The sequence below is a fragment of the Ornithodoros turicata genome, chromosome 2 (assembly GCF_037126465.1).
Source record: "Ornithodoros turicata isolate Travis chromosome 2, ASM3712646v1, whole genome shotgun sequence".
NCBI classification, from domain to species: domain Eukaryota; kingdom Metazoa; phylum Arthropoda; class Arachnida; order Ixodida; family Argasidae; genus Ornithodoros; species Ornithodoros turicata.
The window spans coordinates 25,467,094-25,486,289 of record NC_088202.1 but is presented as its reverse complement, the minus strand read 5'-3'; the positions used below and the strand labels follow the sequence as shown (position 1 = coordinate 25,486,289).

Sequence of the window (19,196 nt, the reverse complement as noted above, 5' to 3'; positions counted from 1 at the left end):
CCCTCGATCGTTTTCCACCCAAAGGATCAGTGCTGCATTATGTACTGGGATTCTTATACTCGTAATATTCAAAAATGTGCGCGTCAAATATGTACTTTGGGACTACGTCTTTTTTGTCAACTTGAGTTCTTGAGCGTGAGCAATAAAGCACCTGGTTGAGCGTGCAGCTCGAGCAGGACGTTCCATAGCCATCACAAGATTGGGGTCGGACGTGTATTTTGACTGCCGTTAGCAATCTGTTTGTCTGCGACGTTGTAGACTTCCACTGATCCCTTGCAACAGGGATCACTGACATAAAGGCATGCTAGCACATGGCGAGTATACGTTCCAAATTGGGATCATGGTAACTGAGAATGAATAAAACAAGAACGTTAAAAGCATCCATCACTTTCTAAATCATGACACGAGCACTTCTGCAACAAATTAGGACCAAATCCCGTTTGTGCTAAGCGGCAAACTTGAAGGCTAAGGCGAAGACTGTCCGACATAAAATGGCAGAAAGACTTGTTTAGCGCCGACCGGATGAGCGAAGCCGCAATGTCCCCCTTTAGAAGTTTGGGATTGGAGATGTTTACGGGAAGTAAGGGTTTGCACAAGGCGTTTACCATACGCCCAACAAAATAAGGAACACAACCGCAACGAAGGTCAAGATATTGAGGCCAACCGTCAACTACGCGGTCAATGGAGAAAGCTAGATCAGGGGATAAAGATATCATTGCCTGTACAGCTTGGGAGACAAGGGAGCCATCCGTCAATACCATCTATATATCATCTACGTAACGCGTGACAAGAAGAGGAACACAGCCCACACAATCCAAGATCTGGCAGACATGACTATCGAGTACGTTAAGGTAGATTTCAGACAGGATCGGAGAAACAGATGATCCAACACAAACCCCGTCAGATCGTACAAAGAGACAGTAGTTAAAGGAAGCAGCGGTAGAACTCCGAAATCTCAACCCGAAGAAGCACATTGAGGGACATGCCCACAGAGAACTGAAATGCTACACGTTGGCTTTCAGCTACACACTTAACACAAAGGTGCAAGTCCCTGATATCAAGAGACACAATTTCATACTTAGTACCATGAAACCTGCACAACTGGGGGATTAACTCAATCGATCTATTTAGGGACAAACAGTTGGGGAGACGGAGGGAGGTCAAGGCATCTTTCAGGAAACAGGAAACTACCTTGTGCCACGAACCTGTTTCCCTAAAAGGAACTCTGTGTGGCATGTCCACCTAATGACCTTTCGAAAGAAGTTCGCCAGCCAGCGGCCAACACTTGGGAGCTGTAATTTTCTTTGCAAATGGGTTTTCCACTTGGGCGATTATATCGGTGATTTTCCGTTTCAATGACTCTTGGCTGATTGTCTTGTTTCTTGCTTCTTGTCTTGCTCCAGTGCTTCTTGTCTCAGGTTTTTCGTCGTTGTACTATACCAGCTCGCCTCCCCACTAAAGCCTTCCGTTGATGCTCCCCCTTGCAGGTTTTGTAAGTCTTGCCTTTTTTCCCGACCTCTGTCAGTCCGTTCTCAGACCTGTGTCCCTATTTGCCCTTTAACAGTTTGTATTAACATTAGTAAGAGTAGTAGTAACAGTATTACTAATGTGGAAGTGGAGATCTCCACTCTCAAGTTCTGTCTGCACCGCCAAGTTTTGCCCCCTCCACAATTAGTCCCGCTTGGCCGTTCTCTGTTGCCTCGGCATTCCTCGTGCAAGCTGCTCCGTGTACAGAAGAACCTGTTGCTTTCTCATTTGAACGACCCGCGAGCCATTGAGGATAAGTTGCGGTTCTTGGTGCTTGGGTCTGACTTGGGTCTGACCGGCGTACCATCATCAGTCGACACGCCATCTGTGTTGCGAGTGTGGTCGTGGTTGGGACCGTCCAAAGTCGCAACTTGGGTCCCACAGCAAAGCTTACGAAGATTTGTACAAAGTCAATTACGGCGACTTTCTCAATATAGCTAATGTGCCGCTATCACCTCAAGTCTGGTCTGTTCTCTCGAAAATCCCTAAATTCTGTATTCCAGTTAAGCCGTCTAAAATAGAGGTGGCATCTGCTGTTGAAGCTGTGGCGTCTAGGATACCCGACCGTCTGCGAAGATGGCATTTGTTGAACAGTGTGTGCGGCGCCTACCCCCTTCGGCTGTGTCGTAAGGGGATTGTAAACAAGCGTCCAATGTTCTAGGTACTGTAAGGCGTGAACAAAAAAACATAGGTTCGGCTCTTGTTGGCCGAATGAAATCTGGCCGTTTCGCTTTCTTGCTACTGTCGTTTTATGTTATGGAGACAGGGGATGCCCTTAACAAGTTGTTCAAGCCCTTTCTTGGCGTTTTAAAGTCACTGAAACGGAAAATCGCCTTTGTCTTCACCCAGGTGGAAAAGAAAATTAGGGATACCAAGTGTTGTGCGCTGGCTGTCAAATTTCTTTTCAAAGACGGTAAGGTCGACATGCCATCCAGAGTTGTTAGCGAAGCAGGTTCGTGACACAAGCTAGTTTCCTGTTTTCTGAAAGATGGCTTAACGTCCCAATGATGTGTTCATCCCCTGAGCTAGCTTCCTCCATTGGGTGTGTAGTTGATGGTATGCTTCAATATCTTGACCTTCCGTTGCGGTTGTGTCCCCTATTTTGTTGGACTTATGGTAGCGGTTACTTCCCGTTCCAAACTTATAAAGTCGGGCGTTGCGGTCCGCATTGCTCATCCGATCGGCGATAAACAAGTCTTGCTGCCATTTTGTATCTGATAATTGTCGCCATCAGGTTTGCCGCTTAACAAAAGCGGATTTGGTCATAATGTATTGCTTTCAAAGTTACTATCATTGAGCATCATTGAAGTAAAGCGCCGTCGTTCTAAGGAGCCTTCTACACGATTTTGTGATCCACATTTTCGTGCGGTACCACATAACATCTTAGCGGCTACAAAGAGGTTTAGTATTCAGTAATTAGTGTTTTTAAATGTTGCGCTTTGCGCTCTCTAACGCCTTTTCATTCTAATAGACCAGGTTGCAATGTTTCACACAGGGCCCGCTTTGTTGAGTGCGCCATTGGAGTTGTGTATTATATTGCCTTTGCTTGTGGCTTTTGCTACGTAGGACAATTGGGCAATGTTTAAACATTCGTCTCCTAGAACATAAAAGGGGTGCTGACAGACTTTCAGGGAATACTGAAATTGTTGAACACTTGAAAGAATGTCGCAGTTGTATCCCGCTATTCGAAGAGGCCGTTGTTTTGGAAAAGGCGCGTGACTCGGTTCGGCGAGTGTTAGCTGAGTTCAAGGTGTCCAAGGGAAACTACGTTAGCGTTTCCTGTGTTTCCCCCTTTCCACCCATCACGAGGTTACTGGGAGTGTAGGCGTTTGTGTCATTAAAGGGAGACTCCGGGACAATCCGAAACTATTATAATGGCTGTGTAAATATGTCCGATACATTCTTCCAAAATGAGAAATACAGTTGGTTTGGCAATATGGGACTCATTAGTTGCCAAAAGAGCTGGGAAGCTCAAAACGAAACCGAAACTTCTGAAGGTTCCCTCTAATACCTCCTGTACCATGCGTGACGTCACCGGTAGTCTCGTGTGGGCCACCGGCTGTTTTTCAGGCACGCGCTTTGTAACTTCTTCGTGTCGCGTGGATGACCAGTCGTCTGCTTCTTCGATTTCGTTCTAAAATATTCGCCAGTAGTAAAAGCAAGACCTACAGAAAGCCGTACATCAGGAATACCGGTGAGGTGAAGCACAGTGTTGCTTGACTGCTTTTCCGTGGAGGAACGCCTGATCACTCGAAGCAAAATATTCATTTCCTAATCATCTGGGCCACTTGGGGATGAGAAATTGTATTCACTGAAATATCATAGGGTACGGATTGATGTCGCACTGTTACTTCAACACGTTTTTGATGCGGAGTTTCCCTTTAAAGGGTTTGCAGCGTTCGAGAACGTGTTGTCTCAGGTTTTTCTTCGTCTTACAATGTACCAGCTCGCCTGCACCCTAGCACTCTTACTGTTGTAGTAGATAAGAAATTCACACTGATGTTTGTTTCGCACTGCAACTTCTCTCTGTTGCGGTTACCGTACGATTCCAGCGCGGAGGCGGTTGTCGCACGACATGCTGTTCAGACACACGCGTTCTTGTTACAGAAATCGCTTGTGTTTCACCTTTCACGCCGCTCCACCACGCATCCATTCCACAGACAGCCATGAATGGGCAACAGTGATGTGGTCGGTGAAACGTTGAGTTGTGTCGAAGCCTATTACCGGCAACTGTAGCAATTAGAGCTTCTTGCTTCGCCAACGTGCTTTCACCGAAGGCGGCCGTGTCGAAAAAGCAACAACGACAGCAGAACAGTGAGGCGTTTGCGCGTTGCGCCTCCGCTCATTGGTCAGTTGCATAGCCGGAGGTTACCCGTACCGCATGGAGTTCGATCGAGCTTAACTCTTGCGGTGCGTATGCTTTTAGGTTCGCAGTGTTTCGCTGCCGTGAGACTGTGCCCCGCCCTTCCGCAACGCATATCAATGCAACAGTGTGAACCAGGCATTAGGAGGACGAATTAAACACAGGCCTCACAACACCCAGTTGCATACCTCAACTGCCGTTTCCTCTTTTCTTCAAATGCCATCGTTCAATTGAAGTATCCACCTGGGCGTTCGGAGGCCTGTGTTGTGTTTCTCCTTCTGTGCTTAATTGGCTACTCCACTACAACGTTAGGTGAGAAAGATGCCCCCGCCACAAGTCCGTGTGAACGTGGGAGAGACTGGCAACAGTGTAAGAGAATACGTTAAGGGTCTCCCCCGTCTTTCCTAACGTGGCTTAGTACGTTGAAGAGAGGATAGCTAGCATGGTGTAATTTGTGGCATCTCTGAACGGCAATCACAGGCATGTATCCCACTCCTGGTGGCTTTTCTCCAACTGCCGTCATTCAATTGAAGCCCTCACTTTAACACTATACTTTTAACCCCAATTTCCCGAATATCCCCATCTACGAGCCTATTTGTATACTAGTAAACCGTGATTGCACGTTCTGTATACTCATGTCTCTTGTTGTGTTTCACTTTCCTACGTTTCTCGTCGACTCCCAAGTTTTCTATCCACTCTCTTTATCAGTTTTTAATGTCATGTATCCGTTATACATTCCCGTTGGTTGCAACATTGCTTCCAACCTGAGCAACCGCAGTTTTATGCACGAAAGTCCTGTCAAAAATAAACAGATAGATGCTCGCAACCGTGTTGTGTCGTTTTGAATTATTATCTTTGCGGCGACTTGACATTGTTTTTGCACCTTTTGTGAAGGTATAAAGCTACATTTCATAGCTCCCTTGCATTGCAGATGATCCGCCTGCCTGTAAAACAGTGAATGATGTCAGAAGATGCGTTATTGGAACTGAGAAGGAATGCGAAGGACACGGGTGTAATGGTCAACTGAAAGTTGGTGTGAAGTACGGGTGAGTATTTCAGATGTAGAACGTAGAAACAGCTCCGCGAGCTGGTTGGTGCAACTCTAACGACTAAGGCATAGAAGATTACATTACAACCTCGACTACTTACAAACATGATTAGACGCAGCATCTTCTTGAGTTTGAGTTGAGTCTCCTTGACCTTTGCATTGTCGACTGATTAGATGAGTCACGGAAATAGTGAGGTTCCTGCGTTCAGAAAATATTTAATTACAACGTCTACTTAATGTGTCAGAAATGAAAACCAATTACTTCTCTACACAAGGGAGACCTGCCTCTGCCGCGGAAACCACTAATTGTTTTCTACATTGCACGTTACACGGTACTTAGAAAGACGTGTGGAGTTTCACTCAAGAGCCAGCAACCTTGACGTGAGCCCAGTTGGAGCAGGTCCATGCAGAGGTAAATAGTTTCATCGGTCATGAGCAACTGTCTCTCGAGATACTGCTTCACCCCACCCTCAACATAGCCGACCAACATCAGCACTGCCCAACAGCAGATTTCCAAAGAGCATGCCCTGTTGTTGCTGTGATAAGAACAGCTGTACCTCCAGCTGCGGCGCATGATATTGGTTGAAGCCCAACTGGGAGTTGCAAGCGGTATATCCGATGTAGTATTGACTATACCCTGCGCGCAATAGGGCATTCACAGAAAACATGCGGTGTCATTTCTTCTTATCGGTATCGCGCGAGTGGATGTACGACAAACTCTACAATGGCTGATACGATCGCATGTTGGGAGCGCCTCCCAGGCACTATACGCTATCACAGATCTTGCATGACGAACTTGCACTGGGAACGGGACAGAAAGAGGAGACGACAGGACAGGTGCTAGCACCTGTCCTGTCGTGTCCTCTCTCTGTCCCGTTCCCAGTGCTAGTTCGTCATGCAAGATCAACACCAACACGCCCGGTTTTTCACCTTGCTATCACAGATATTGAATAAAGCTGAGTAGCCACCACAGGGGTGACACAAACCCGCCATTGTTGTAAGTACCCTCAAGCGGGTGCTTTTGGCAAAACTTCCATCTTGTCCTGGTCGCACGTCATAGAAAACGTCATTTTGAGATCATGTAACTTTGTTTACATGTCGTTTTGCCGCTTACCCACATATTTTCGTCCTCAAAACACCAAGAGATGAACGTAATTTGCCAGCGTAAACTATGCGGTGCTTCTTCCGGAACATCGTAGCTCATTTCGCTTTAGTTTAAGTACATCGCATCGGCTCGGTGAGTCTTAACGCGCGGTCGTCGTCACATCTTTGGAACAGTACGAGGCTTTATGTGTAAAACTGCGCGTTTTACTGCGAGATTGTCGGATAAAAATAATTACCGTGATAGTAAAGTTTCTCTCCCACGGAGAAGTTCGTGATGCGTTCTAGGAGCAGAGGTTGATCCCAAGACAGACGTCCGACGAGCAAAGTACTCAACAGCAACTGTGCTTAATTAATATACACTATGTACAAGGCAATGTAAACCAAGACAGTGTCTTACGGAACAGGAACCCGGCGGGGGTGGACGGTGATACCAGGTCCAAGACCTTCCTGTAGCAAGTGTCCCCGCTCGATCTGTCCGGAAAGAGCTCGCACTCGCTTATAAAGTACGAAATTGACCACTGCCCACTATATGCAGGGTCCAATAAAATCAAAACCGTGAAACCAAAATCAAACCACCTAATTCATTAACATAACTAGGTTTGTCACGTGAATTTCCCCTTTCTCACATGAACTAAATCCCGTAAGCTGATCCGCCATCTTGAACATGATGTAGTATCCACAGTGCAAGTGGCTCAAGGGATTACTTCGGCCAGTAACAAAGACGCGCCAACCAAGTGCGTCATTGGTGAACTGCAAGCAAGGGGCTTAACCTAACCTCACAGGACCAAACTAGCCTAAACTATCCCAAACTAACCGAAACTAAACTAACCTAACATAACATGATATAACCCGGCGTAAATTGCAATCAGACCTCCTCCGTGCTAGATGGTGAGGGGATTTTGAAACAGTTTATTTTTAATGGTGGATTATTAAACGGTGATCTCTAAGCGGTGATAGTAAGCGGTTTATCTTAGGAGATTATTTTTGACCGTATATTTTTTAAGCGGATTATTCTTGAATGTTTTATTCTTAAACGTTTATTCTTAATGGTGGATTTCGGGGACCCCCCATTCATATAACTCAATAATATTTTGCTTTTGCAATTAAAACCTTACAGTGATCGAAAGACATCCAAAACGTCGTGCAGAAACAACAACCGCATTGTTTACAAACGGTTTGACCGCCGATCACGGGCGCCGCCATCTTTAAGGTCACGTGTGCCTTGACGTTTGCTGCGACGTGCGACCAGGACCTGTCCAGGATGCATTGCGTTCGCCCGGCACGCTTTCTTCTACGGAGCAATACATTGGATGCCACCCCTGTGGTAGCCACGGAGCTTCAGCGGTATTCAAGACGGGGCTCACCTTGAATGCGAGGCACAGCTAGCGCCTCATATTTGGAGATGTTTCCATCGACGTGTTCTTGCCGTTTTATTGTGCAGTATTGAGCTAAGACAACACCGTAATCAGGAGCCGGCGTTACCACTTTAGCACATGTGTTCCTCCTTACGTCATACTTGCTTTAGCATTCCTTGAGAACTTCAGACACAAGTTCTTCACAAGAAAGTGAAGACGAATGCGAGGACGAGACACTGTAATAAAGTGTAATGGAATATGCATACCTGCTATGGTTTTTTCCTTCGCTTTTCACTTGCGTGTTCTAAATTGGTCCATATTCTCTGAGTGTTGGTGATATGCGGAATCTTGCACGTCGGTGCTGATCATGAGAAACTTACATTCTTGATGCATTCCATTCTATTCTCCGTAGTTGTTAATGTAGCACAACGAATTATCTTGCCTGAAATGATCAAGGCTATTAAAGAAAGTAATTAAGTGAGTAGCTTCCCGTGAGATGTGATGGTAACAACAACAATCAGGACGTTTCCCGCAATAATAAGCTGAGTGCAACTCACGGGTGGGCAGTAATACCACAGTTTGTACTATTGTACTAATACATAGTACAGCTTGGGACAAAAGTTTACGGAACGCGAGGATGTCACATTTCGCTATTGGGGCGACACCATAGCAGCAAACAGGAGCGGACACACATAGTGAGAGATGGAGACAATAGTTTATTACCCGTTTTTTATTCGATCTCTCCCTAATAGCTAGCCGGGACCAACTACGATGAAGAAATACGAGTGTGCCGTGTTCGGTAAACTTTTGTTCAAACCTGTACCTCCCGGAAATCAGTATTACAAAATTAATACATAATACCTCCCGGAAATCACAATTACAATAAATAATACTAAGAGTTGTCTGTATTGCACGAGTTATACTACAAATACAAAACTTGGGCGGGGGGGGGGGGGGGGGGTCTCAAGAAAGAAAAGCGGAAATATATCAAATTTGTGCATTAATTATTGTCTCAATGGATAATGAATGTCTCATTCATTATCCGATCACGCTTTCTTTCAAGTGCTTATATTTAAACATGTTCAAGAAGGGTAGCTCCAGAGTGCATGCCTGTCTTAGGACGAGTCTGGCAAATGAGAGTGGCATTCCAATCTGTTGAGGTAGCGGTGATCCATTTCTGGCGCTGTGGATACCTTGCTCTCAGCAAGGCAGGGTCTTGATTTTATGCGGTCTGCCGGACAATAAAAATGGCCGTTTCGAAACGGCGTGATCGTCCATGCATGGTGCGCTTTTTTATCATTCATCGTATAATACATGTAATACCTCGATTTTGTGAACTATAATTAGGGTTGCGCGTTTGCGGTTTTTATTTTTGGGCGGATTCGACGTATGTTTTTCGATGTTTATTGATTTTCACGAAATCGGCGTTTTTCGATGTTTTTCCTGGCGTGTACATGGTTAACCCGCCAGTTATCGGCTAAAAGAAATCAAAATGTAATTTCCGCACGGCGCTCATTCAACATGGCGTTGTTCGCTGCGGTGGCGTTGTACAGCTAACGAAAAAGTAAACTGAGATTTTTCACAACCGTCGCATTTCTGTACGGTTTCGTGATCGGCATCAACAACTTGTAGGGCATGTGCAGCAATTTATATCTATCATGTCCTGGAATGTCCTTCTGTATTCGGTGTTTTTCGATTAAAACCGTAAACGCGGAACCCTAGCTATAATGCAGATATAAATTCATTCATAGAATGCGTATTATAGTTACATAACACAAATACTCAAAAGTATAACAGCAATAGTATTATTATGTAAAGTATTTCTATTACTGCCCACCTCTTGTGCTCTAATAGAACGACAAAAGACAATTTGGATTTCTCCTGTGCGGTCTAGAGGAAACTACTGTAGCGGTGACGACGACGACGGCGGTGCGCTCTGCCCTTCGCGCGCCGATATTCTTTGTGCCCTGTCTTGTCTGCAGCGGGCCATTTCCCCGCAGTGCTCCAGAATAAAGTACGATGTCACTGCCACAAACTGGTGACCCGGACTTGAACCGTGCTTCTCAGCTTTCCGCCGGCGATCACGTTTCACCGCCGCACGGCCCACAGCCCTCTACTTCCTTCGATTCCACTATCTCAGCGGCATCGCAGGCACACGTTCGCCTTCCACCTTTCTGGGCCCATGACCCCGTCCTCTGGTTTTTCCAGGTCGACAACTACTTTTCCATGCGCCGAATTACGTCCGATACGAGCAAGTATCAGTACGTAGTGGAAAGCTTACCCCCGTCGGCGGCCCCGAAGTTCGCGATATCTTGCTCGCCCCCCACCCAGCGATGCTTATACAGCACTCAAGGATGTCCTCATTACGCGGCTCATGACGTCGGAGCAGCGCCGCATTCAGCAACCCCTTTCTTGCGACGACCTCGGCGACCGCAAGCCCACGCAGCTGCTTCGCCACCTGCAATACCTTCTTGGTGATAAGGTTGCCACCATCGACTCCGCAATTCTGAGAGAAATTTTTCTATAGCGTCTCCCCAGCAATGTCCGCGTTGCGCTTGCTGCTCCGCGTTCTCTACCCCTCAACGACTTCGCCGAACTAGCGGACAGCGTGCTCGACATAGCACCTCCCTTGGTGGTTGCTTTGCCCGGCCCGGTAGACACGGTCACCACGGTCGTTGGCTTGCTCCGCCAAGAAGTTTCAAAACTTACGGAGCTCATTGCCCACCTCATGGACCACCCCTCCGACCTCGCTCACCAAGCCCTCGTCCTTCGGTCTGGCGCCCACGGCGTTCTCCATCTCCCCCTCACCGCAACTCTTCACCAGTGAACCCCGCTCTTTGCTGGTACTACCAGGGGTTTGGACACAGGGCCCGCCGTTGTGAGCATCCTTGCACCTGGACCTCGGGGAACGACGAATCACTGACACCCGCGAGTGATTCGGTTTCCCCTGACGGACGCCTATTCTTCGTCACCGACAAGCTTTCCGGGACCCGCTTCTTAGTTGACACAGGAGCGGAAGTGAGCATCCTACCAGCTAAGCTCCGTGACAAAAGAGACCGCCTCCCTCTCGTCCTACTGGGCATACGCTCGTCGCTCAAGGAGGACCTCGCGTGCACGGTTTCCGAACTGGTTTACGGCACCACCCTGCGTCTCCCCGGCGATTTCTTTCCACCGACCGATCGACCTCCGCCAGATTACACAACCTGCACTCTTCGCCTCAGGACGCTGATGAACAGTCTTTCTCCTACTCCGACCCGCACTGCTGAACCTAAGTCCCCGTTCGTGCCTCCCGATCTCGATACTGCCACACATGTATTCCTGCGGCACGACGCAGTGCGCAAGCCGTTGCAGCCCCCCTACGACGGCCCCTTCAGAGTTTTGTCACGCTCCGATAGCGACTTCACGGTGCAGTTCCCCAATCGGCAGGAGGTTATCGCGAAAGCCCGCCTGAAACCCGCTTATCTGGAGTCCGGCACAACGCCTGCCCCTCCTGCACCTGCGTCGCTCAACACAATGCCTCCACCACGACGGTCCCATCCCAGTCGACGCCATGTACACTGGGCGCTTCCGCTTTCCCGGGAAGGGGGCCCATTGTAGCGGTGACGACGACGACGGCGGTGCGCTCTGCCCTTCGGGCGCCGGTATTCTTGGTGCCCTGTCTTGTCTGCAGCGGGCCGTTTCCCCGCAGCGCTCCAGAATAAAGTACGATGTCAGTGCCACACTACCATCACGACATAAGAAGCAGGGCGACTTTAATCGTTTGTCGTCACCACTTCAAAGCCAAAGTGCGAGGATGACTGGACATGAACAAAGACGACTGTTTAGCAGAACTTGAGGGAAACCTTGGTGATCGGTGGATCAGCGAAGAGGTCATATTCAGGGTGGCATGCGTGTGACTGTCACTACAAATAGCTGATTTGCCTCCCGCTAACCTATTGGTCCATTCTTTTAGGCGCCAACAAAACGTGACGTTGTTGGAGACGTTGTGAGAGAGACAGGCTTACCACTCTCAATATCTGGCGTCTGATGTTACGGTCTATTTCTGTAAATTTCTCCATGCCAACTTGCTGGCAACATAATTGCTGAAGGAACATTTCCCGTTTGCGTGGGTAGTACTTGTGAATATAACTTCAGCTAGGTTTAGGAATCGCTCGATCTGTACCAATCCGACCTTTGAGCTAGGGTGTCAACGGTATTTGCCAATTGTGTAACTGCAGTAATTTTGAAATTTTAAGGTTGAAAGCTTCCGGCTGTCACCGCCACTTTCCCGTGTTCGTGCGTGAGGACACTTGAGCAGCAAGTTGGCGCACATTCCTTCGAAATCCGTATTAGTGTGATGTCTTCCTTTGAAGCAGAACTTGAGAGCACAGCACAGAGACACCCACCAGTGACTCACGAGAATACCATTCCACCTTCATGTTTCTTTATACAAAGGGGAGGCAAATGTGCAAGTATTAACAACGACGCATCGTGTCTCAAAACATATACTACTAGCATTTCAACAAATCACGAGACCGGTCCACAAGATTGTAAACAACCCGTTGACTCTGAGCGGGGTCAGTGCCGTTGTCTCCGCTTTAACTGTGTTCGCTTTTGGTTTTCCAGAATTTATAACGCGGTGATGTTCCGATGTTGACTGTTCAGGAACAAATTAGCAGATCTTATAGTGTTTACGAGAGACTGCTCGTTGGTGCCTCACACAGTACCCCTATCACCTACTCGGTCACGCTCGCTCGTCTCCGTTGTTCTCTGTCTTTTTTTCGTTGTATTTCTTTTTCTTGTGAAGAGAGGGCCGTCTTCTCTCGGCTTGTTTATTTTTGTCCTTTCTTTGGCTGCATTGGTTCCTACGTGACGTCTCCTCATACATTTTACCTCCCCATTTACTTCCGAGACTACCATTATTACGGCGAATTACACGGGTCGTTTTCATGCAACGCAGTGTACTGTACCGTAGAAACAATCGAAAACGGAAGGACCAATGAAACGCGACGTGCATTGCGCTGAAGCGACCAGTGTAACATGGATACCAAACCAGTACAAGCTTTTTCACACTACAACGAGGGGTGGAATTCGACATTCGACAGCCAGAGGTTCAACTACATTAGAATTAACATACATGTATTTTACTGCGGCAGCTGTTATACAGCAGCTGCAGACCTACCCCTAATTCCGTGGCCTGCGTGCTCCGCACAATAAGGTGAAAGCTGCGACGCAAAACGAAAGCGAAAAAAAAAATTGATTGGGTGAGGGCAGGTGGAGAGGAGGCCGTCACGCCACCGCGTAGCGCGTGAACGCTGGCATTCGCGTTTCAGGAGTGGTAAGTGGTAACTGTCCTCGTAAAACCCATTGCACCGTGCATCCTCCTTCAGTGCACGCTGATATCGCTACACAACTCCAACTTCCTGTCTGTGAAGATGACATCGAAGAGATTTGTGCAGTGCAGATGCCCAGTGGACTCGTCGTGTGTTACTTCTCGCTTGCCGCCAAGGCTGAAAGGATGCGCGACGATATCGCCTACGCACTCACACCTTACCGTACTAACAAGCTCCTCCTCGTCTGGGATGTCAACGTGGATGTTTCTGCGGGCAAGAAAACGGTGTTCCTAAAAAACACATCCCATCAACTAGACCTCACACTGCGCACCGACGTCTGCTAACCCACCACCAGACACGGATCGTGCATAGACTTGGTCATTGAAAACTCCCACTTCGTTCAAGATAGCACTCATCTCGTCAACCACTTCCATGGCCACAAAGCAGTGGTATCCACCCTGAACTAAGCACTCTGTGTACAAACTTTAATGCGTCCTCACTCAACCACACACAGGTGGATCTGGAATTCGCGTTTCAGGAGTCTTAACCGTCCTTGAATTTTTCCTTTCTCCTTTCTTCCTTTTTTTTTCTTGATCTGCCATATTGAGTATGGTGTCATTGTAAGAAGTCATTAAGAGATAACATTTTTTACAGGATAAAACTGAGGGGCTACAACAGCAAGGGACACGCCGATTCGAAGGCTGCATTCTTCACAGCTGGGAGTCCACCCCGTGAGTACATGTTCGGAGCTATGAGGTGATATTTAACATGGCTTGAAAACTTGCATCATTTGTCATGCTGTCCACCAGGAGTCACCATGCAAAATATTTTCGCTCTACAACGATATATTATAACAGCAGAGTCGTATTTACGAAAACAGTCGGAGTACGAAACCGCGGTCGGCCGACACGATCCTCGCGTGTCGTATAAACGCCCTCAAGCCTTTTTTCATTTCTTTTTCTTTTCTTTCTTTTTTTTTTTTTTTTGTCGTTCTTAGCTCACGCTCTTACATGTTTGAGCTGTGTCGGTTTACGTCAGGGATCACGTGCCGGGGATAACGTTACGTCACAACGTCCTCTCGTTCTGCGATGCGCTTTTTTCACGAGAAGACTGTGAAAGGTGGGCGGAGCCGATGCCTCGCGGGCGCTCTGTAGCTCACCTGCGCTGATCGTTCTTTCGAACTAAGCTCATTTTATTCCCTGCAGAGCATTCTGCAGCGAAAAATAAAAGAAGAATATTTTGGGGGTCACCTCAGCGTTTCTTAAATACAACAGTCTACACTAAAATAGCGCAGAGTTACTTCCTAGAAGAATGCTACTTTATTCACCGCAAACCTCAACCAATCCCAGCAGCTCTTCCCTTGACAGTTCCCACCGGTTCGCTGAATTTTCGCTTAATTTTTAGCCCCTTTGTACGTCGTAAAGTCGGACGCATTCCTCTGTCGTACAAATTCTATTAACCTAACAAAAACGTAGGGGATCAAACAATCAGTGTTTTTCTACATAATTGGGATAGACGTTGAACCTAGAGAAAGATTAGGCACCCAAACCCACGTATGAACCTCGCCGCTGTGCTACGTCTACATAGAGCGTATCTAGAGTCTCATAATCTACGAAGTGTTTACTTTGAATTCTGAAAGGTGTTTATTTGTTCATTTTCTCTTAATTTACTCGTTGCTCTCGCGCTTGCAGCTGTGCATTGCTGCTGCTTCTCGCCTCTTGCTCAATGTTGAAATGCCCGACCCTTGCCCAGGTTGCACAGCGCGCTGGCAACTGCGCCATGTTGGAATCACGTGGTTACGTCCCTTCGGCGGCACAGGGTAACTCTTCCTGTGCAGCACTTCACCGCAGTGCACGGAACCGCCACGTAATGGGAAATCGCAAAGTAACCGGGAACAGACTGGCGCGAAACCGTCTTCGGCTGCGTGTTTGCGAGTAGTGGCTCGCGGACGACAGTAGGTCAGGAGAGAATCACATTTCTCCTCTTTCAAGCTATCGGGAAGCTGTCGGAATATGTTGTCGATATCCGCCAGTTCTGAGCCAATGGTCCCACTGAGGCCCGAGCTTCCCGCGGTCGGCTGTGCTGCTTGGGTGGTATGAGCGCGCACAACGGCTTTGATACGTCAACAAAATTGATCAAATTCTCTTAAGAGCGCGGAAAGCGGGAACACAAGTCCGTATTTGTGACATATGTTATTCTGTCGACTCAACCTTTATATGTTGTTCCTCCTAAACGACTGGCGAACTGCGTAACTGCTGCCCTGCGCAGTGGAGCTGAGCTGCGAAACCATCAGATCAGCACAGCAATAACCTTTTGTTGTCTACATATAACAAAAACAACACATAAACGATGGCTTTGACATGTACTACCGCTTCCGTGCTCTACACCTATTTTTGCCTCCTTGTCTGTTGCAGCTAGCAGCAGCGGAAAGATCGGCGGTAGCTTCATCGTCATTTTTGCCGTCATGTCTGTAAAAGCGCTCATGGTAAGTCAACTACATCACGTTGAGCGAAATATCATACATGTGCATATCTCGCGCATTTCTTTTCGATGCAAGAGGAATATGTCGTATGCCCACGTTAGGGGTATATTCGATTGATCACACCTGTGCGCTCTGGAAGCCCAGGGGAGACACTACGTGTTCGGCCGGTGCAAACGGGGCGCTCTGACTATACTCTGCTAGCACTTTTGCAGCGCTTGACTTCCACTCGAACCGTTTTGCGTGATCTAGGGCCCGGATGCTGAGCTAGACATAACGTTTGTTATCACTATAGTTTTAAGCCGGCGCGCTGCAAACGTCACGCAACGTCACGTGCAATCGGTTTTGGTAGCCCACGATTCTGAATAAACGGTGGAACGTGACCTGTGACGAATCACGTGGAACTGTTGCATTTGTCGCACGTTATGCAGTACCGAAACGTTCAGCGTCGGGCCCCTGCATGATTATGGCAACGTAGCTCTGTACGCTTCCACTCTCACGCCTCATCCCGCCAACGCGATGCTTTGAGCGCGCTGTTTGCTTCAAGCCTCCCCCCTCTTCTTGCTGCTCATCCGTCGTAAAGTGACAGCCGCCTCCACTTCTTGTTGCTCCAAAGGCGAGTCCTTTGCTAAAGCCGCAGGACAGATGACGTCTTCCGGAGGCACGGAAAACTTGGTTGGCTGAAGAGTGGGAAAGGAGAATCAGTGACGAAACGAAATTAACAAGGAAATGAGCTGACTGGATCAGCTCGCTTTGTGTTGCCTCCGTACTTTATCGCTATCTCTGAATGAGGGCAGCGTCTGCTCCCGTCGCCTGCAAAGAAAATATTTCCGTGACTTGATCGAGGGGTTAAAGTGTTTCTATGAAGGCGACATTCGCCCATTACAACTATCAACTATGGTTGTGGTGCGTACCGGTTGCCTCGTTCGTGCGTTGTTGTATGCAGTCGTAGGGTCATGCCGTATAAAGTGCAAGGTGCTTGAAAAATAAATTGCATACAAATTCGCGACTATAGAGAAGCTTCTTTAGGAAAGAAAACAAATAAATTGTCTTTCGATAATGAGATCAGGTCATTCAATTGCAGCGTACCTTTTGACTTTAGCGAGTTTTAGTACGTTTAGTTTTAGAAAGTTATCAAATCCTAGCTTAGCAATGTGATGCCACCTGATGGAGGAGATGCTGCAATTGACTTGTCATACTTCCAGAACTGTTATAGTTAATATATTGGTATCTTCTGAAACTCGTGTTTGTCTCTCATCTTTATTGTATATTTGTAATAATAACTCAATACCGGTACTAACATGCATGAACCCATGTTATGAGCACCACAGAGTAGCAGCTCTTGGACTGTAAAGTAAGTGATTGGCGAATCTGAGTGTGCAACAACGCACGATTGCTGTTGTGACTGTAAAGTACGCATGTGGGAGAGGAAGCATGACTAGTACAAAGAAATACCCAATGTGCTACCAGCTGCCTCTGCTGTTAGTAAATGACGTCGATCACAGGATCTCTCCCTAGTATTTTTCCTTCATCAACATCAACATCGATCACGAGTGGCGACGATGAGGTTGAATGCAGAAGGGAACATACATACTGGTTCATAGCGATGCATCAACCTTACATAGTTATATAAAGCCCTGGTCAACCTCCCTCCGTGGTCCACGGTCGTTTCTGTGTGAAGAAGAAAAGGAAGCAGGTGGTGCAAAGCAAGAGAGATTGGATGAGGCAGAAGAAGAAGTGCCCGTATTTCCTCTGCCAAGCGTGTGTTGCTGAAGAAACCCATACACGTACTGAGGGATGTCTAAAATCTTTTATGGAGAACCTTGGCCTTCGATATCGATATTACAAATGGTTTGCAGCTTTGTCAAATCTGAGACTCTCACGGGATACAGGTCATCTTCAAAGGAAACGCCGTGATGCTGGGAGAGCTGGCGTTGTTCTCGTCAGGCGCCAAATGATTACACTATAGCTTCGTTTACATGAACCCGACAGGAGCAAGTCGAGTTCACTAGCTGGCTGTGTCGCACCCGCCCTAACGCTGTTTACATGCTGCACATGCTGACATGCTGGTCTTAGCTGCACCTAGCGAGTGGACCCTAGCCCGAGCGGCGCCTGTAGCCCGTGTGAGTCGAGTCAATCTTCCCCGTGCTTTCGGGTTGACTTAACTCGACACGGCGCGGTACCCTTCCCGCCATTATTCAGCCAGTTTGACTTAGAAGATGTATGTCGGCGTTGTGTAAACAAAATATCAATATCAGAAATACATTGGTATTAAAACCATGAAGACATTGGAGCTAACGCTTTGTGTGCGTTGTCCGGAAAGAAAATTCTTCATGGTGGTATGTAAGAACTGGTTGGTTATGTTTCAGTCGGCAGTCCCTTGAAAATCCTGTCTCCTTACTTATCTTCTTGTGGAACTTTAGAAAATGACATTGTTGTATATACAACAATGCTATAGTAAAATATATGTTACTATAGGTCGAACGTCAGCACCAAGATGGACACTATGGGATTTCCAAACACCTCCCAAAACACGCTAGTCAGTTGTCAATATAAGGCACAATTTTATTCCTTGCAGGTGCAAGCACACTGACAATATGGAGACGCCTTAACCATGGACACCGGTGACAACATAGAACAGCATAGCCTCATGACCATCGTCAGTTCACGAATGTGGCCATGGAAGAACGTTAATATCACCTATTATGAGTCATAAAACATTATTACCAGCTCACGAAACCAGTATCCCTCTTTCATGAACCATAGCACAAGGACGTCTTTGTGACATCAGAGGGAATGTTATCGCCCTTCATGAAATAAACGAGTATATCGTTATGCAAGGTAACCCAACCTATCTGTGTTAATTCTGTTTCAGGGAGCGCAGCCCACAAGTATACAAGGTGTTTCACCCAGAGCGTCCAACTGAACCGAAACCGAAAACCGGAATTAACCGCTATTTTTAGCTGGAACTGAACCGTAATTACTAGCGCCATCTTGGAGTTGAAGAGGAACCGAACCGAACTAAAAACTTCGGTTACCGGTTCGGGATACCAGTTCGGTTCGGGTTGGTGTGTGCCGCCTGTTATCTATCCCATCGTTTGGTGGTGACATCCGTTTTCTGTGACATAATACTCGAGATCAGTCTCGGTCCATTCGGTAGTGCGGGACATACAAGGCCAAGGGTGAAGGAACTTGTCCTCTCGCCAAAGAGATCGCAATTTGTTGTCGCTAATAACACGTCATCTAATATCGCTGAAGTTACATCCGGCATTCCTCAAGGTTCTGTTATCGGCCTCTACTTCTCTTAATATATATGAACGACCTTCCGATTGGCTTATCTTCTACTGTTCGCCTCTTCGCAGACTACTGCATTATCTACCGGAGAATAACATCCGTCTCAGACCATTACCATATCCAAAGCGACCTTGATAAAGTACACGCCTGATGCTCGAACTGGATTTTGCCTGTTAACTCTAACGAATGCAAAATTATGTCGTTCACACGTCGA

The 19,196-nt window shown here is 47.2% G+C and overlaps 1 protein-coding gene across 1 annotated transcript in view; it reads left to right on the top strand.

The window, feature by feature from the left end:
- The window catches only part of LOC135385248 (uncharacterized), an 87,475-nt gene extending 68,942 nt beyond the window's left edge, over window positions 1-18,533 (top strand). The window contains exons 9-12 of the mRNA XM_064614453.1: window positions 5,322-5,436; window positions 13,864-13,940; window positions 15,624-15,694; window positions 18,267-18,533. Of these exons, the coding sequence (XP_064470523.1) occupies window positions 5,322-5,436; window positions 13,864-13,940; window positions 15,624-15,694; window positions 18,267-18,281 (278 nt within the window). The 3' untranslated portion in view covers window positions 18,282-18,533. The remainder of the gene's footprint in view (window positions 1-5,321; window positions 5,437-13,863; window positions 13,941-15,623; window positions 15,695-18,266) is intronic.
- Window positions 18,534-19,196: the final 663 nt, after the last annotated feature.